Below are 19,560 nucleotides of genomic sequence, written 5' to 3'. Positions count from 1 at the left end.
ATTCCAACAAGGCCACACCTTCAGATGGTGCCACTCCCTGGTCCAAGGATATACAAACCACCACACCGGTTAACTTTGATTTGTGCTGAATCTCCAACCACTTCCAAATATAAATCAGCACTTTTTGGAATGTTTTAGTTAAAACTGTAGCTCGTCAAGCCCTTACTTCCACCAATGTAGGATCTTATGTAACAAGAGGGAGGCTCCTGGAAATGCTGAGGAGAAACAGATATGTACTCTAATCATAGATTGACCCAGCAGTCAAAGAAGAGAATGAATGTTAAGTCCAGGATGACACATCACATGTTTCTTCTCCCTCTCAGTCTCAAAATAAAATAATAATAATAAAATTGTATTAAAGTTTATACCATTAAAGATGCTAGCGTTTGGAGAGGTCATTGGGTGAGAGGATAATGTATAGAATGAGAAGAAAGTGAAGTCAGAGAAAATAATCTCAAGCCCAGAGAGTTCCATTTTCCCTGGTAGGGTGGGGTTGAAGAGAGTTCAGGTAGCGAGTTGTAGGAAGGAACCTTAGCTTGGGATCCTATGTTAAAGGCAAAGCATCATGTCACTGAACCGTGTTGACCCTTGAGTGCAGTCTCAATGCCTTGTGCACACAAGAAAAGGTACTCCCTTTGCGCCTACTTATGTATCAGTTGATCCAGCCCAAGGCCATACAGCTTGCTGATCAGGAGCACTGTTGGCATCACAACTTCTCCTGTCTTACCGACTGAATAGTTTTTGTGCTAGTTATGAAATGCATGGTGCAGAGAAGATGAGAGCTGACAGTTAGCTTCTTACAATTGTTATCTACTGTAGCTAATGTTGTCCCTTATAATGATACAAAACCAATGCACTCTCTCTGGTGTGTCGAGTCATAAGTCTGTGCCCTTCTGTGCATTCACAACAGGTACTTTAATCTCCAGTCACCCTTTGCTTTGACAGAGGTGTTAGACCTGCTCATGGTAATTATCATCATTGTGGTATAAAGAAGCTTTTCAGAACATAGCCACGATCACTGTCAGCTCAGGGCCCCTGGGGATGCCTAGTCACCAGATAATTCTGCCTCCTGAAAGAACGGGACTTACTCAGAAAAAGAGCTCTTGTGAGGTCATGGGCCTTCTTTGGATGGATGGGGTTGTGCCTTTGGCTTTAGGTGCCTGTGCCTGTGTTATTTCTCCTTTGTTCTGGGTGCGGCTCTACTTTTGTAGATTTCTCATTCCTTATTTCACCCAGCAGAAAACTAGGCTCTCTGAAGAAATTCAGTCATAAAGTATATGTGAGTGGTAAGGACACAAGTTATGAAAGGTACATTTGATTTTGTTACAAATTCATTATGGACATTTAGTATTAACCTCAAGAGATTGTTTGCCCGAGACTTAGTTCCCTAAGCTCATAACATTTATGCTGAAGTGGAGGAGCACTGAAATAAAAGAACAGGAAATTATAGACGCTTAAATCTCTCGTACATGGATACCTTAGGATAAGAAAGCAGTATCATAGTTAAAGAAACTGTTCAGCATCTCTCTCCGTGATTTTTTGTGAAGGGATGACCGAGGCTCTGTCTGATTCTAGGGCCTCTAATAGCCGGTCTTGTTTTGATTCTCCCTACTTTACATAGTTATATAAACCACAGTTTACCCTTTTCTTTATGATCACCTTTTACTATTTCATCATATTTTTCACTGAATATGTTACATATCTCCAGGGGCCATTAATTTTATTCACCTTGTTAAAACATTTTATACACGTGGATTTCTTAGTCATTTCTTTAACATTTTTACTATGTTTTTTTTTTTCAGGAAAAAATGTGATTTATTTTTTAGTTTATTCAATATCCGTTAAGACTGTTGTGCTCAGGGCTGGAGAGATGGCTCTGTGGTTGAGAGCACTGGTTTTTCTTTCAGAGGTTCTGGGTTCAATTCCCAACACCCATATGGCAGCTGACAGTTTGTTTACAACTTCAATTCCAGAGAATTCTGCACCCTTATACAGGCACACTTGTAGGCAAAACACCAATGTACATAAAATAAAAAAGAATTTTAGAAAGACTTCTGTGCTTAGACATGTTATAGTGTATAGTCAAATTCCATTTGAGATATTAAAGAAAAATTAGACTAGTTTAGCTCTTACTTAAATAAAAAAATTGGAGTCGGGTGTGGTGGCGCACGCCTTTAATCCCAGTACTCGGGAGGCAGAGGCAGGCGGATTTCTGAGTTTGAGGCCAGCCCGGTCTACAGTGTGAGTTCCAGGACAGCCAGGGCTACACAGAGAAACCCTGTCTTGAAAAACAAAAAACAAAACAAACAAACAAAAAATCAACAAAGCATAACTTGAAAGTGAAGTTAGTATTTACATTATTTTCAAAAGTAAGCTTTGGTATACAACTCAGATGTGAAAGCTTGCTTTGTAGCTTATGTGTTTCTTATAACAGCCCTGATGAACTTAACGTGTCTGTGTAGCAATGCTTATTACATTGCATTGAAAGGTAGTAAATGGTTAAATGTGCATAGTTGTAAATGAATTATCAGCACAATCTTTTATGATAATGCAACCTTGCAAATTTATGAATATTGATATCTTGAATTGTCTTATATTTTCCCGTTTGATTGGAACTTAATAAGGGTTTTGTTCTGGTGTGTAAGCTTGGGGAGAATGACAACGTAACAGTGCTAGATCCTCTCAGACACCAAGAATAATAATTTTTAACAATATCCAAAAACATCATAGAAAAAGCTTGAACTGTACTGGCACCAGGGACAGACAGGCATGAAAGATTAATGTAATCTTGCATATAACGATGCGCATTCTTACACAAAAAATCCATCTGCAGTGTCATGTCAGTCAGCAGAAATCTTTGATGGGTGGATACAGCTGGGTTGCCTCTTCTGGCAGGGATGCCCCAGAAAATGCTAAACGTGCTTGGGATGCTCTGTGCCATCTGCATTGAGCCCACTCAGCCTGCCTTAGCCAACATTTTCAGTGCTGCATGGGATATTAGCAACTGTGGTGACAGAGCTGTGCTGTGACAGACTCATTTTCTCTGTGGACCTGGGCTCTGGTCTGGTACATTGGCCTCCCTTGTGTTTCTTATCATCTGGATGGCAATACTCTATTTTTCACAACCAGCTTCTCCTCTCTCCCTTCCTTCCTTCCTTCCTTCCTTCCTTCCTTCCTTCCTTCCTTCCTTCCTTCCTTCCTTCCTTCCTTCCTATCTCCCTCCCTCCCCCTCCCTTCTTCCCTTCCTTTTCTTTTCTTTTCTTTTCTTTTCTTTTCTTTTCTTTTCTTTTCTTTTCTTTTCTTTTCTTCTCTTCTCTTCTCTTCTCTTCTCTTCTCTTCTCTTCTCTTCTCTTTCTCTCTTCTTTTTTTTCTTCTTCTTCAGTCTAACAGCTCCAGATTCATATTCTTCTGCCATGGAAATCTTTTACTAACCTTTTGACTAATTTATTCATGTAAGGTTGCCAAAGTGATTTAACATGGACTGTTCAATGCCAGCAAATATGCTGTATTTTCAAAATACTCCTGTTCCCAAGCTTCTGAGTGTCTTATTTTGGGAAAACTAAACAGACAGGCACTAAGATAAAACCCCTAAACACTGTGTTGAATATCCCTAAATGACTTACATGGTTGAAACAACTCTGTGGTCTTCTTTTACATAAAGCTATAAAACACACCAGACAATGAACAATGAATCCTCTTTCCTATGATTCAAATATTTGAGAATAAATGCTGTTTTATGACTGATGATAATATTTTGCCAAACCAAGCTGCAAAACTATAGGTTATTATTTTAAATACTCATTTTTGTGTGTATTTTTTTAATAGTAACAGAATATGAAGGGCATGCCCTGTCCCTGCTTGATGAATGTGAACTCCGAGGATTTGATGGGTAGGTAATATTAGTGGTTTTCATGTCTATAAAAATTATTTTAGTAAAAGTATTGTTAGCTTTTAATCACTTACTTGGGACGGAAATTTTTCAGGCTCTGTTTGTTGATATTTATGTACTGATAATTAATGGTGATATATCAGTCTTCCATCCCTCAGGATCTGGCATAGATAATCAAAAAGAGAAATGTAATTATAAATATCGAGAAACCACAGTGCACCACCCTATACTTAACATGCATATATTTGCACTTATAATCCTTAGTGTTTGGGTTTGGCCATGTGAGTATAAGAAGAACACTGATGGGCCGGGCGGTGGTGGCGCACGCCTTTAATCCCAGCACTTGGGAGGCAGAGGCAGGCGGATTTCTGAGTTCGAGGCCAGCCTGGTCTACAAAGTGAGTTCCAGGATAGCCAGGGCTATACAAAAAAACCCTGTCCCAAAAAACCAAAAAAAAAAAAAAAAAAAAAAAAAGAAGAACACTGATGAACGATATGATATTCATCATATGGCATAAGGATGTTATGGTTGTCTTTTGCAAATTTACTGACAGCTTAATAGCTATCTGGTAGTGAATTTTGCTGTGACTGATTATGGTAGATATTTTTTAACAACATATCTATTTCTGAATGAATAAAAGATGCTGGCTTTAATTATCTCAGAATTTATTGACTAACTAGATAAGTTTTTTTTTTTTTACAGGTTTAGCATTTTCTTATGAATGGTTATCACAGACTTCTATATTGCATATTCAATTAAGGCAACATTATGTAGCTTTAGTTTGTATTACTAAGGATGAAAAACAAATCCTTATTCTAACTCCCCAGCGCAAACTGATGGCTGGGCACTTAAAGGAGGGTGGTTGCTTTCTTGAGGCCTGTACAGCCCCCTACTGTGCTTTCAAGGGTTTCAGTACAAAATCTCTCTGGTCTGGTGGGACTGTCACTTCCCTCTTAAAGGAAAACACTGTCCCAGGTAACCTGAGGAACACAGCAGTAGGTTTGGTTTTCGAGGGACCTGTGACATGCTTAGACAAGGGCACCGTTCCTCTACCATCGGGGCTAGTAAAGAATAGGTGTATACCATTGAGTCCCCTAATTGTTGATCTCTTCTTCATTGTCATCTTCAAAACTCTCTTCTTTGTCTTTGACATTGGCATCCTGGTACTTCTGATGTTAGAACTACAGGTAGTTTATGCTACTCTTGGCCTCAGTGAACTACATCTCACCAATGCCCTCTCCGGCAATCCAGTGCAGGAAGGCCTTGTACTGGAATAGGGCCAAGAACTGCTCTGAGATGTGCTTGAGTAGTGCATCTAGATACGCAGGACTGTGGCCAATGAAGACAGAGACCACCTTCAGGCCCCATGGCAGGACGTTGAACATGGGTACCTTGTTGTTGTTGGGCATCCACTCCACAAAGCAGCTGCCATTCTTGTTCTAGATGGCCAGCATCTGCATGTCTACCTCCTTCATGAACATGGAGCCCTGCAAGAAGATGGTCATAGTCAGACAGTGGCCTTGGCATGGGTCACAGGTAGTCATCATGTTCTTGGCATCAAAAATCTGTTGTATGAGCTTGGACACTGTCAGGGTCACTGTATTGCTGACTGTCCAGGCTGCAGTGAAGAACTGTAGGCATGGGAAGAGCACCATGTTCATGGCCCATGTGTGTACAAGTCAATGTTCAGCTGGCTGGAGAATCACAGCTATGTGGTGACACTACACATGGTGGCAGACACCAGGTGGTTGCAGTCCCAGAAGCAGGTGTCATAGACATTCATAAAAGCATTGGAAACTTGTTTGTTTCCGGTGCATTGCTGGAGTGTGCTGAAATTGCTCACTGGCATTTGAATAGTCGGAACAAGTCAAATGAGATGCAGAATTGATTTGCAAATGTAGTGGATTATCATATATGATGAAAACATATTACTATGGAGAGGGTATTTATGTAATACTTGCTATCTGAGAGCTTAAAAAGGCAAGGTGTGTATGATTTCGCCACAATGTGATGGGAAGAGGCAAGAAAAGACCACTGAACCTGTGAGGTATGGAAAGGTGGTTGATCTTCATTACCCCAAAGGAAAAAGGAAGCTTTAATGCTTCCAATGCATGAAGGAAGTGCTGCCATCAGAGAAAGCACTGAATTGTAGAAAAAAAAAAAAAAAGAAAAGAAAGTAGTGCCTAAGGAGGCATAAGGTTTAGACTGTAAAACAGAAGCGAATAAATCTAGATGGTTATACTATATAAGCATTAGTCACAAGAGGACTAATCACTCACAAGAGTGGCAATCACTTTATAATCTCATACCTTGAGATGGACAGAAGGATAAATAAGCTACAGTTAAAGAATGTTATCTTGGAAGAGTTCATTCAAAAACTAAGATTGGGAAAGTCATGTGAAATGCTGAGTAACTTAGTGTGGCACACAGGCCCAAGCTACAGGAGTAAGAAGATCATGACACGGTCTTAAGTCTTTGCTTTGGACCCTGGTTAGTTATGGTAACTGAATAAGATGTGAAACCTGAAATTACTCACTGGTGTCATCAGATTCTCTGCTGAATGCGGTACCTGTCAGTATTTCCTCGTGGTAATTCTACCAGTATAGGGAGCTTAGAGAGCCTCTACAGAAAGAAGCAAGATTGTTCAAATGCTGAGTGAGTATTTTCCCTTTACCTGAACATACTGATATTTTAACTTATTTGCCATGTAGAAATTATTTTGTACTGTGATATTAAAAGGTACATTGAGCTTTTAGTTATTACACATTATTAAACCAAATTATCCTGTTGTATGAACTAAGTGAGTGCCTCAACTTGCCTGATTTTATGGTATACTGATTTACTTTGGGTATGTAATAGTTTTAAAAGTCATATATGTTCTAAATATTTAAATAATTCCCTTATTTTGATGAGTTCAGCTTTCCTAATCAGAGCTGGTGTGGTTGGAGTCATCAATTAAAAGGTGATCATAATTCCCCTCACTCAGAAGCACATAGACTGCTGTGAGAAATACTGGAAAGATTCTTTTACTAAACACCAATCAAGTCTCTTAACAAGAATTGCTCAGACCCCAAATGTCCTGCACTGAACCTATTCAAAAGAACGGCCACAGGAGTATTTTTGAAAAAAATTGGCACAAAAGATTTAAAGATGGGAGCTGGGTGTGGTGGCGCACGCCTTTAATCCCAGCACTCGGGAGGCAGAGGCAGGCGGAGTTCAAGGCCAGCCTGGTCTACAAAGTGAGTTCCAGGACAGCCAGGGCTATACAGAGAAATCCTGTGTCAAGCCCCTTCCTCCCCAAAAAAAGATTTAAAGATGGGACGAGGCCTAACCCAGCATTTCATTTTGATAAGGAGTGGGATCTCTTTCCTTCAGGAGCTTAGTCTAGGGCATCTCTGTTTGACTGCAGTGAAGCTGTTGATTGGATGTGGTTAGTAAGTTTTCATGGCTTCTAGACAGAAGTCTGAGAAGCTACAATCCAAAAAAGATTCAGTGTGGCTTAGTCAGCAAAGTAAAAACAGCTTGGTAGATGATGTTTAAGAAATACTATTTCCTAAGATTTTAGAGTTTTAAAACAGGAGTCCCATATGCCTCTAGGAAGACACATTGTGACATATTTCAAAAGCCAAGAGAAACAGCAGATCAACACTCATGACAGCTGGTGTCCCACTACAGTGTGTTCGAGCAAACAGTGTGGGATCCATGGCTCAAATCTGAGGGAGGTTCAGGTTCCACATTTCTCCTATTTATGCTATAGAATAGCAAAGAAAAGGGCTGTGCAGGCTCAAAACTCAAAGTGGGAGTTGCACTCACTGTAAGGTGAACACCGTTAAACCAGTTCTTAAGTGTTTATGTTGTCAGTATAGTAGCCTTTGCTTTTCCTTTGGACTTTTAATTTCCTGGATTGCACAACTTGTTTCTTTTGATCATAGTACTTGATATACAAAATATACTGTAGGTGGTACTTGGCTAACATTGACATTTTTTTCAGTTTGACCTTGGTATCTGTATTAATTACTACTGCTGTTTTAAGCCAAACTCAGAAAAACGACCTGACATTCAACATTTCAAAGTTAATATTGGTTGTGATTGATAAGAAAACAGTCCCTTTAGACCTTTGTCATTATTCTTTTTTTAAAAACATATTATTTATTTACTTTTATTTATATGCGTACCCTAGAGCTGTCTTGAGACACACCAGAAGAGTGGGCATCGGATCCCATTACAGATGGTTGTGAGCCATCATGTGGTTGCTGGGAATTGAACTCAGGACCCCTGGAAGAGCAATCAGTGCTCTTAACCGCTGAGCCATCTCTCCACCCCCGTCATTACTCTTTTAGAGAAACAAATAACATACCCCCTAACTCCACTTTTCTAGAAAGAATCATTCTACTGAGGCCAAGGGCAAAGTTTACTTGCTCTGAGAACAGCAAGAGTTAGCAGATGCAAAGGAATAATTCAAGTAACTTCAGTATAAAGTAAACTTATTACAAAAGAATGATTTTTTTCTTTTCTTATAGTATACCATTTCCTGATGTTCTTATATTAAATACAGTCCTTGGGCTCCTGTCACATACCTGAATGTAATCACAAGAGTTGGACTAGGATTTTTCTCTCTGCTGTGACAAAATACTTGATTTTTTATTTCTGGGGGGAAAACAGCTTACGGAAGGAAGGGTGTGATTTGGCTCACAGTTTGAAGCAGGTGTAGTCTTCTCTTCGTGGCAGGAAGGCAGGGCAGCACAGCTGTGAGGCGGCTGGATACATTGTTTCCATAGACAGGACACAGAGAACATGAATGCTGGTATTCAGCTAACTTTCTCTTGTTTGTATTTAGTCTAGGAAGATAGCCTGTAGGATGGTGCTGCCCAAGGTCAACAACTTTCCTTCTCAGTGAATCTTTTCTAGACATATACTTGCAGACTCCCCAGAGGTGTGTTTCCATGCAGATTCTAAGTCCACTCAAGTAGACAATGAAAATGAATAGTGACCTAGCAGTTGTTGACATAATCGGTATATTCCTTTCTAATTTGTTCAGTTTCATGTTGAAGTTACTAGTTAGAATTGATTTTCAAGGTAATACAACTCCAATGAGGCTACATTCTTTGGATTTCATATATAGGATGGAGAATGATATATTGAATGATAGTATAGACACTCCTTAGTGGGTAACCATTGGAAAGCTACTTACTCTTTCTAAACCCGAGTTAGCTTCCTGATCTGTAAATGGAATGGATGCTATCAATATCTATTGTCTGCAGGTATCACGTAAATAAGTTGATACCTGGAGAGTACTAAGAACAGTGATATATCCACTGTATTGTGAATATATACTCACTATATTATATATATTCAGTATATTCACACACATATATCACTGTTACTTTATTGTTACAGATACCATTTGGATTTGTTTCAGAAAATTTTCATAACAAAATTTCAAAGATTATTTATTTATTTATCTGGCAGTGTAATATCCAAAATAAATTCAAGACCACCCAGTACCTTCCTCCTTCAAAAGAACTTTCAAAACTGTTCTAGCAGGACAAGTACGGAGTCAGATTAAAAGCTGGCTGACTAAACAAATATAGAAACATAGTTTTTAAGGGTCAAAATTACTAAGCTTCCAAAACAAGACTAACAATTCCCCTGCCCAGCCTCACACTAAAAACCTCAAAGACAGACAAAATGAAAATCACCCTATACAAACCAACCAATGTCTAAAAAGGTTATTGGCTACACCTATTAAAATAAGCCAAACTACCCTGGTGCCTATATCCGGCCCTTACAAAGGTATAAAAAGTGTGTTCTTTCTTTGTTCTGGGTCTCTCCTCTGGCCTGCGTGCTGAGAAGGGGTTTCCCAACGTGTTGGATAACTAAAATCCTCATGTGTTTTGCAACAATGGTGGTCTCTGTGGTCTTTGTGTGAGTGAGGGTCTTTGACAAACTACAAGAGCAGAATACTCACTAGAAGGACGTCTCTAACCCTAATAATGAGTTATATATCTATGATGTATGACTTTATATATCTATGATGGTGCCACTTGTAGTCATGTGCTGCAATCGTATGTTACACAAGAATCAACTCTTTTCAGCTAAACCAATTTTTTTTTTTTTTGGCGGGAAGAGTTTACACGATCTTTTCAGATCACCTATAGACATCAGCATGTACATACATAGTTATGGTTAAGGTTTTTAACAGAGTTCATGAAACATAGAGGCTCTCATGGAAAAAATTAAAAGCAAACAGATAAGGTTAAAAAACTGGAAGTGGCATGCTGTTGAATGTTAACAACCAAATGCTGGTTGTATTAAAGTTAGAATTTTCACTTGTTAAATACCCTGACACTCAAACTACTTTGTCTATGGAGAACTGTGGAAGATTCTGGTTTTAAAAAGCGTGTGGACCTGTGCGGTGCTGTGTTTTCTCAGCCATTGTCTCAAACTAAATGTTTGAAGCTATTTTGAATGATTGTATCTGCTACACAGACACATGCACTATGTACGTGAGGCTAGAAAATGTTTTAGATTCTAGATCTCATGAATGCCAGCTAATCCTGCTTCCCTCTGCTCTGCTCGCTTCCTTGTTTGTAGTGTTGTCTGTGTAGGTGGAGATGGATCTGCGAGTGAAGCCGCCCGTGCTTTGCTCCTCAGAGCTCAGAAGAACGCTGGAGTGGAGATGGACTGCATCCCGACTCTCGTTGGAGCAGAGCTTCCACTTGGCTTAATTCCAGCAGGCAAGGCGTAGTCACAGATTCCTTCAACCGCTCCTGTCCTAGTTCGCTTTCTATCACTGTGACCAACACCATGACTGAAACTAAGCTGTGGAGAAGAGAGCTTATTCTGTCTTACAGCTTTCAATCCATCATGGCGAGGAAGCCAAGGCAAGAACTGGAGCAGAGGCCATGGAAGGGTGCTGCTTACTAATTGTTCCCCATGGCTTTCTCAGCTACCATCATCTCAGGCGTGGCACCACCCACAGTGGGCTGGACTTTCCCATATTGGTGATTAGTGAGAAAAAAATACTTCTTATCCCACAGACTTGCCTACAGGCCAGTGTGATATGGAGATATCTTTCAAGTGAGGTTTCTTCTTCTAGTTTGCATGTTAACAAAACCAAATCTGTACAGTGCTCTTGTCCTTCATCCCATTTTCTAATATACATCGCATAGCCTGAGTCAAGTAGGCCACGTTGGCTCTGAAGTAGCCTCATGTATCTCCTAGCATTTCCTTCCACAAGCACATGTGACACTTGGGACAAACCATTTAACCTTTGGAACCTCATTTTTTTCTAATCTCCATCAGGAGAATAATGTATAATATCCACTCTGTTGCAAGATTATTGTACTATGAAGTTTGATGTGTATAAAGGGTCTATAGACACTTTTAGCAATTATCAGTAGAATTTTTATTTCACTATGAAAAGAATCTAATGACCTCTAGTACCAGAGAGGAAGTTTGAAAACATGGCTGCTCTGAACATGGTATTTACAACATCTCGGAGGTAAAACATGGGACCCAGCTAGTTGTACTATCAACAGAAAACCTAGAGAGCCAGAAGATTCCTTCTGCCTGGATAGAGAACCCAGGTCCTGGAGGGCAATCTTGCTCATGGCTCTTTATCTCTTATGCCAGGCATATCCCCAGTGCCTTAGTACAGCAATAATGCTGTTTTGTGTGTATACAGAACATATATTGAGTAAGTAACACCTAAAATGTAGGTTCCACCATAGCATGCACAAATTAAACAAACAAACAAAAAAGCATAGGGGTACCCCGGGAGCCATTAATGGGAGATGATGGTGTCACTGTAGGCCAGCTGGTGGACAGTCCTGCATGCATGCCATGGAAAGCAGTCTGAGTTTTACCTGAGACTCAGGAGAGAACTGTGGGGTATTTCAGATCAGGGGAACCATTCCATCTAATCTAGGCAGGGTTTGATGCAGGGTACAGGATTACTTGTGGAAAAGGTTGGGAGAAAGCAGAGGTCAGAGCCATGGAAATGGAGAAAGGTTATGATTTAGAAAAGAAAATTTTATTATGTATAGAATTCACTCAACCCACTAAGCAATAATAGAGGGAATTTATTACTTTATTTTTCATTTTAAAGAAGTTAAGAGTTTATATCGCTGCGGTAAAGCACCATGACGATAGAAAGGGCTTGTTTCATTTTCCAGCTTGTATTAATTACAGTATGAAGAGAAGTCAGGGCAGGAACTTGAGGAAAGAACCCAGAGGCCATAAAGGAATGCTGCTCTTCACAGCTTACGCAGTCTACTTTGTCATGGCATCCAGACCACCTGCCCAGTAGTTACACTACACACAGTGAATTGCAATCATCAACCAAGAAGATGCCCACAGGCCAATCTGGTAGGGTACTTTCTCAATTGACATTCCCTCTCCCCAAATGACTCTGGCTTATGTCAAGTTGATATAAAACTAACCAACACAGAAATCACTGTACAAAACTGTTAAGACAAAAACAGGAAAAATATTTTTTTGTATGAAAACAAAAAAGTGTGTGATTAAAGAGAATCCACTGTGCATTTGATAACCATATCATGCCACACATTTAGACTTATCTGTACTATGCATTTTGCTATTAGAGAGGTAGTTGTTCTTATGTACTTAACGTGAATGGTTCTGGAAGAGACTAGCTTTTATTATTGTAAAGCATATTTGTAATTTTGCAAGTGTATATGTTATTCAGTAGCTTCTTATAAAGATATCATTAAAGAAAAAAAAAACAGAAAGGGATCCAAATACCTTTGTGAAGTATAAAGTCTTTCACAAAATCGATAATTTAAACAGGGAGAGATTAGAATACGCCTTAACAATTTAAGATACTTACAAAAAACAATGGTTTTGAAGAAGATAATAAATGACCTTGACTAAAGGAGGTAGGGGAAGAGATGCAATTTGGATGATTGCTTCATCCGAATTTATTTCTTGACCCTCAGTGTCATTTCAGTAGTTCTGCCTGTGGCTGGTGGGAGCTTCCCAGCAGTGTATGTGCCCAGGCTGCTGTTCTTCTCATTAGCGCTTGAATCTCTGAGGTCATTCACTAACCACCATAGCTCAGAAATGGAAAGGGCATCTTCTAAGAAGTGTGCATCTGACATGGAGGGGAGCTAGTTATAAAAATTGGCCATTATGCTCATGTCTGTAATATGTAACCAGTTTTTTTACAATGGCATAATGTTGAGGCATTGAGGATCCCTGTCCCCAGTCCTGCTTAATTTCAAAGCACATTTCACATTTGAAAATATTCTGGTTTTCAGGGGCTATTTCCAGGAATGGCATTGTCATCTTTTTGCTTTGAAGATGCAGCAGGCTGCCAAACTCTGGTAGTTGGATAGGAGTTGCAGCTTGCTAATTCTGTCTAATAGGAAAGGACAGTCTTGTGTGGGCTGTTTAATATAAGGATGCTATGCCTAGTCAGGGCTTTTGATGAAGAATGGGAACAAGAGCTAGGCAGGAAGTTTCCAAGCTGCCCATGAGGAGACAATCTGCCTTTGAAGCCATTTGCCTCCTGGAGAGAGACACCCAGAGGGAGAGTGTTTAGTAAATTACTCCACTGAGCCAACAGACTAAGCCTCTGAATTATCCTCAGACTCAAATGTATCAGATGTGGGAAAGCCTGTATTTGAACTGCTGGCCATTAGGAATGGTGCTTGTTGCTATGGTAACCAGTGCTAAGGAACTATACAAACAGAGTCTGATTAGAAGGGAAGGGGGTTGGGAACTTAGCAAGGAAAGCTGGAGAGGACATTAAAAATAAAAAAAAAAAAAAAAGCAATCCCGTTGTTGTAAAACAAGACGTAATCCACACGCTGATGGCTCGGAACTATATATTCCTATAGAGTTTGCATAAATAAATTTCATGCTTTCCAATTAATTTGAAGAGAGCAAAATATTGCCGAGGGACCATTAATTTCTATGATATTTAAGGCAAAGAACCCATGTGTAGGTGCTGCTTTCATGAGAATTTTAGACATGCTTGGCTAGGAAGTCATTACATCACATTTATCTGCTTGGATGTGGGAGACATTAACAGCCTTATGAATATTCATGCTGTCTGGTTAATTAACTTAATTGTTCTGCAGAAGTGCTTGCACTTTCAAGGACAATTTTTTTCACTTATTTATTTATTTACTCATTCGTTCATTCATTCATTCGCTGCTTCTGTTGGATTCTATGGGTGCTGCCTTATACTTCATCAGACAGGGTTCCACATTCTCTTCCATGAAATGCTGCATCCCCAACCCCAGATCACCCCAGTTCTTTGTTTTTAGCACATTTCAGCATGTGTGTGTGTGTGTGGGGGGGTGAAGGGCAGGTGGGCAAAGTTACTAGTAACATTTAAAAAAATAACTTTTCTTGCAAATTAAAATGCTTACCTTCTGCTATTTATGTGAACAGCATGGTCTTCTCTATTGAGGACTTTTCTTTTCAACCCATGTACAGTTTTCTAGAGGGGAAAAGTACTATCTTCAAATTTATGATTTGTACTTTATGATTTATGAAAGTACTTTCTCCTGAGCTTTCAGGTTTACTCCAGAGTGCTAACGAAACTCTCATTCAAAGATCAAGGTGTGCTTTAATGAGTAGGTGATAAGTCGTTTCTGACCTCTGGTCACGCTTCCTATGACAGAGGAGTTGTGTGAAATTGGAGGACAGTTGCAGAACTTGGCAGGTCATGAAAGTAGCACACTGATTTCTAGCATTCCAAAAGGACTTTGCTTGACCACTCACCATATTTTAGACTCATGAAGCAGTCTGTACTTTGATGTGTCTCCTTAGCTACTGTGCATAACAGTGTTACGTTATGCATCTTAAAACTTTTTCATGGGGAATGCTTTTATAGTCTTCTTCTAACTCACCCTAGGAATGGAGGAAATGATGTCATGGGATACTGCGATCAGTAATCCTGAAGGACCATCTCTAATCATATGTCCTTTCGAAACCTTGACTGTAAAATTGAATGCAGCAAGACAAAAAGATTTGCTTTCCTTCTGGATAATTCCAGATGCATCATGAATCATGTGGCCAATATACAGGCAGAAAAGCTCTGAAAGAGCACGGAGAGTTCTAGTCAGAGATATGCAGAGGAAAGGCTTCTAGGCTACTATTTGCAGACCAAGAGCTCAAAATGTCACACTGAGAATTTGTTGAAAGTTTCCTAGTTCCAATCTGTGTGCCCCATCCCCACACCCACCCCTTTCTCTCCATCCAACCAGTTGGAGGTAAAACCTGGGAAGGAGGCAAGGATGCTACTGCTTATTCGTAGACTACTCCTCTGTAAAATTCACTTGGGCATCTTAAAAATTATAGGCTGATTCATGATATTTACAGTAGGACCTAAGAGTCTTTTTAAAGTTAATGTACTATCAGTTGATTCAAATGGCTTTTCCTCACTTATTTTTAAACTGACTAAAAACTGCTCATAGTTACATGTACAGCATGTTTGGAATATGTGGACATCTTCGAATGACTAAATTGGATTCATTATCATATGCACTCCCCCACACATTTATCATTTCCTTGTGTATGAGAAAAGGAATTTTACCCTTAGCAGTTTTCAAGTAGGTTACACATTAACTGAGTTCCACTTTACAATGGAACTCTTGCACTTAGTCTCTCTAACTTGGATTCTGCCTCCTTCTGCCAGCACATCCTCTCACATCCCATCTTTCCACGGCTGGTACCCGAGCCCCTGCTTCCTGCTCCCTGTGTCAGTGAGTTCAGTTATTTTTATATTGTTTGCTTTTTTTCCCCCCAGATTTCATGCATAAGTGAGATCTTTTACAGTGTTTCTTTCTCCATTCCTGCTTTATTTTACCAGACATACTATCCTACAAATTTGTCCACATTGTCACAAATCTCTGGGTTGTCATCATTTTAAAGGTTGCATTCCATTGTAAATATAGGCTGTGTCTTTCTTCATGCATTCATCTGCTGAGCATTGGAGCTGATCCTAAATCTTGGCTATTGTGAAGATTGATACATGAGCATGGACTTGCAGATATGTTCCTGACACACAGCTTTCATTACCCTCTTATGTCTCCTCACCCTGCTAGTCACAGTACTACCCTCAACTTTCTGCTCTCATGTTGGGTGTGTGGTGTGGGGGGTGTGTGTGTGTGTGTATGTGTGTGTGTGTGTGTGTGTGTGTGTGTGTGTGTGTAAGTGCACACATTTTACACAGTTTTATTCTGGTGCCTAAATAACCTCCACTGTATATGTACAGCACATTTCCTTTACCCATTTATCTGTTGGGGCTATATATAGGTTGATTTATCATTTTCATTACTGTGAGCAGTGCTACTGTCAGCATGGATCCGCAAGTAACTCTGTGGTATTTGTCTCACAATCTTTGGGCTATGTTAGGTTTGTTGGAAAATTTCCATGTTGACTTCTGAAGTGACTACCCCAGTTTCCATTCCTACCAACAGTAAATAAGAGTTTCTCTTTCTCCACATATTAGGCAATGTTGGTTGTCATTTGTTTTCTTGGTGATAGCCACACAGAATGGGATAAGCTAGAATCCAGCATGATTTAATTTGCATTTTGCTGATAACTAAGGACAATGGATACCTCCAAGCAGCTAGTGCACATCAGTATTTTTCTCTTTTGAAACTGTTTACTCAGTTTATCATTGATTCAATGATGTGGGTTTTGTGTTTAATTTTTGAAACTCTTTATATATTGTGGATCTTCATCCCCTTTCTGCTGGGTACCAGTCAGAGACTATCTCTGACTCTGTAGATGTTTTTTTTTCATCCTGGTTGTGTCCTCTGTGACACAGAAGCTTTTGTTTCACAGAATCTGCCCATGAAGTTTTAGGCTATTTCTTGTGTTATTAGAATCATCTTCAGAAAATCCATGCATATGTCTATCTCTTAAACTATTTTACATGTATGTTCCTGTAACAATTTTGAGGCATTTAGTCTTACAAACATGTGATTCCTGTCTTTGAGTCCAGTTATGCAACTGTCTTATTGGTTTTCTATGTTGGACAGGTCTTATATTCTTGCAAGACAATAAATTTATTGACAGTATGTGATCTTCATACCATGTTGTTTGTTTCTGTTTGCTAGTTTCTGCAAGGAATTTTTATCCATATTCTCCAGGAAAATAGGTCTGTAGTTTTATTATTGCTGTGTTTTTATCTGTGTTATGGTAGTGGACTTCGTAGAATGGCTTTGGTGAGGATGTGGAATACATCATGAATTTGCATGGCATCATTGTTCAAGGGTCAAGCTCTTCATCTCTGTATCATCCCAATTGGTATATTGTTACCAAACAGCACTTATTGAGATTTTAAAGTGTATTTCTTCGATTAGTGATGGTCCCACTGGCCATATGTATGTCTTCTTTAGTAAAATAACTAGTCATAAAATTTTCTCATTTAAAAAAATTCAAATGTAACGTCAGTTAAAAGATAGATTTGAGTTCCTTGCACAGGTAGTCATTCTTTAGAGTAATCCCATTTTGGTTAAAGACAGACCTCATATACAGTGATGGTTCTATACATTCATAATGAAGCTGAAATGTCCTTGTCACCCAGTAAACATATATTGAGATAAGAATACTACAGAAGAATTCTCAAGAAAACTCAGAGCTCTGGGGAAAATTTTGAAACCATAGACCCAAGACATCAAGTAGTTTCCACAACAGAGAGGAATGTTTGTAGTATATTATCTAGACAAGCAAATTTAGGGTGAAATAATAAAAAGCACCCACCATGAGTATATTCCTGAAAAGAAGCCCCTTCCCCCAACAGGGACCCCAGCTAGGTCCTCTAAGGAGGATCCAGAAGATGGCACTGCGGTGACAGTAAAGCCCATTGAAAAGTAGGTGAAGGTGCTAAAGGGAAAGACAGAGATGCTTGCTAATGATGTTCACACTGGGCACGTCTCCACCATGTATGTTAATGACTTTTTAAAAAAAAATGTATGTTTTAATTATGTATGTATGTGGGAGATTATGTAAGTGGGTATGCACTCGAGAGGTTAGAAGAAGCCATCAGAGCCCCTAGGATAGAGTTATAGGCAGTTGTGAGTTGCCTGATATGAGGACTGGGGACTGGATTTGGATCTTCTGCAAAAGTAGTATGCACTTTAACAGCTGAGCTATCTCCCGGCCCCTCCTTTTTCCCTAAATTTTTAACAACAACAAATAAATAAATATATATATATATATATATATATATATATATATATATATGAGATGTTTCTTTCAAACCCTTCCACTCAGAGCTCAGGGAACCAACCCCTGGGCAGAGGAGGCTGAAAGAGTGTAAGCACCAGAGGGATTGGAGGTCAGTCCCTCTCAACTGAACCAAGGAAGGCTCATATGAACTCACAGAGACTGAAGCAGCAAGTGCAGAGCCTTGACAGCTCTATACCAGGTCCTCTGTGTCTATACTATAGCTTTCAGTTCATTATGTTTATGGGACTCCTGAATGTGTGAATGAGCGTGGGTCTCTGGATTATTGTGACTTCTCTTGGGCTCGCTCCCTTCTGTTGGTTTGCCTTCTTCAACGTTGATGTTGCTTTTATCTTATTATATTTTATTTTGTTGTTATCTCTTAGAAGTCAATTCTATTCTGATGATGGACATAAAGGGAGTGGATCTGAACAGAAGTGGAGGTGGAAAGGAACTGGGAGGAGTAGGGAGAGAAGATATATTGTAGTCAGGATATATTGTATGAAAAAAAATCTACTTTCAATAAAAGGGAAATGGCCAGAAGGTTTTAAAATTTTAAAAGTTTATAAACTTACAGTAAGCTAAAGTTAATTTCATACTGAAAAAAAAACCTGTAAATTTACTATAGCATAGAATTTTAACATTTATAAAAATAACAGGATGCAGTATTCTCCTAGGCCTTTATACCCATGCCTTGATTTAAACAACTTCATTTCTGAAAGCCCCACCCAGGGTAGATAAGAATCTTAAACTGCTGTTCCTAAGAACGTTCTTTGCATATTTCCTCCATGTAAACACCTGTAGATACACACTTAGCATCCTGTCAGGGTTACCTGTACTGCAGAACAGTAATGAGTGACCTGGATTTGAAGCCAGGAGCAGTGGCACACAGTTTAGGTCTGCACGAGGCTTTACCATCCAGGTTTCTGGAGGTCTGCTCTTTGATGTTGGCGTGGTGACAATGGCACTTAAAAACACATTTCTCAGGCTGGATAGCCGTCACAAATGGCATGTGTCTGTGTTTTGGATGTGAGACTTTCCAACTGTGGACTGTCCTGTGTGAACATTCTGTAGTTCTGTTGGTCATTCCCCACTCCACTGAGACGTTCTTGGGCTGGGCAGTCACTTTAGTATCATTCTCCATGTACACTTTGGCTCTTGTCCAGTGTTTTAGGAATTAGAGCAACAGCGTGGAGCTGTCCCCTTCTCTTGTCTCCCACTGAATGTCTGACGTATCCAATCCATTGGCATTTGGGTTTGTGTACAGGTTATGGGAAGGTCTAATTTCATTCTCCTACTCATGGACATCCAATCTCAAGTTAGTATCATTCTCCATGTACACTTTGGCTCTTGTCCAGTGTTTTAGGAATTAGAGCAACAGCGTGGAGCTGTCCCCTTCTCTTGTCTCCCACTGAATGTCTGACGTATCCAATCCATTGGCATTTGGGTTTGTGTACAGG

At 39.6% G+C, this 19,560-nt stretch overlaps 1 protein-coding gene and 1 pseudogene across 3 annotated transcripts in view; one reads left to right on the top strand and one right to left on the bottom strand.

Annotated features, from left to right (window-relative positions):
• Window positions 1-19,560, top strand: part of Cerkl (ceramide kinase like) — a 109,445-nt gene that overhangs the window by 66,790 nt on the left and 23,095 nt on the right. For 2 of the 3 annotated variants that reach the window (XM_029474280.1, XM_021185209.1), the window contains exons 4-5: window positions 3,826-3,889; window positions 10,484-10,626. The exons of the other annotated variant lie outside the window; for it this stretch is intronic. In XM_029474280.1, the coding sequence (XP_029330140.1) occupies window positions 3,826-3,889; window positions 10,484-10,626 (207 nt within the window). The remainder of the gene's footprint in view (window positions 1-3,825; window positions 3,890-10,483; window positions 10,627-19,560) is intronic. 3 annotated transcript variants of the gene reach the window in all.
• LOC115030433 lies at window positions 17,100-17,200 on the bottom strand (annotated as a pseudogene).

The sequence above is a fragment of the Mus caroli genome, chromosome 2 (genome assembly GCF_900094665.2).
Source record: "Mus caroli chromosome 2, CAROLI_EIJ_v1.1, whole genome shotgun sequence".
NCBI lineage: Eukaryota > Metazoa > Chordata > Mammalia > Rodentia > Muridae > Mus > Mus caroli.
The sequence above is the reverse complement of the archived record's forward strand: the minus strand, read 5'-3'. Positions and strand labels throughout refer to the sequence as shown.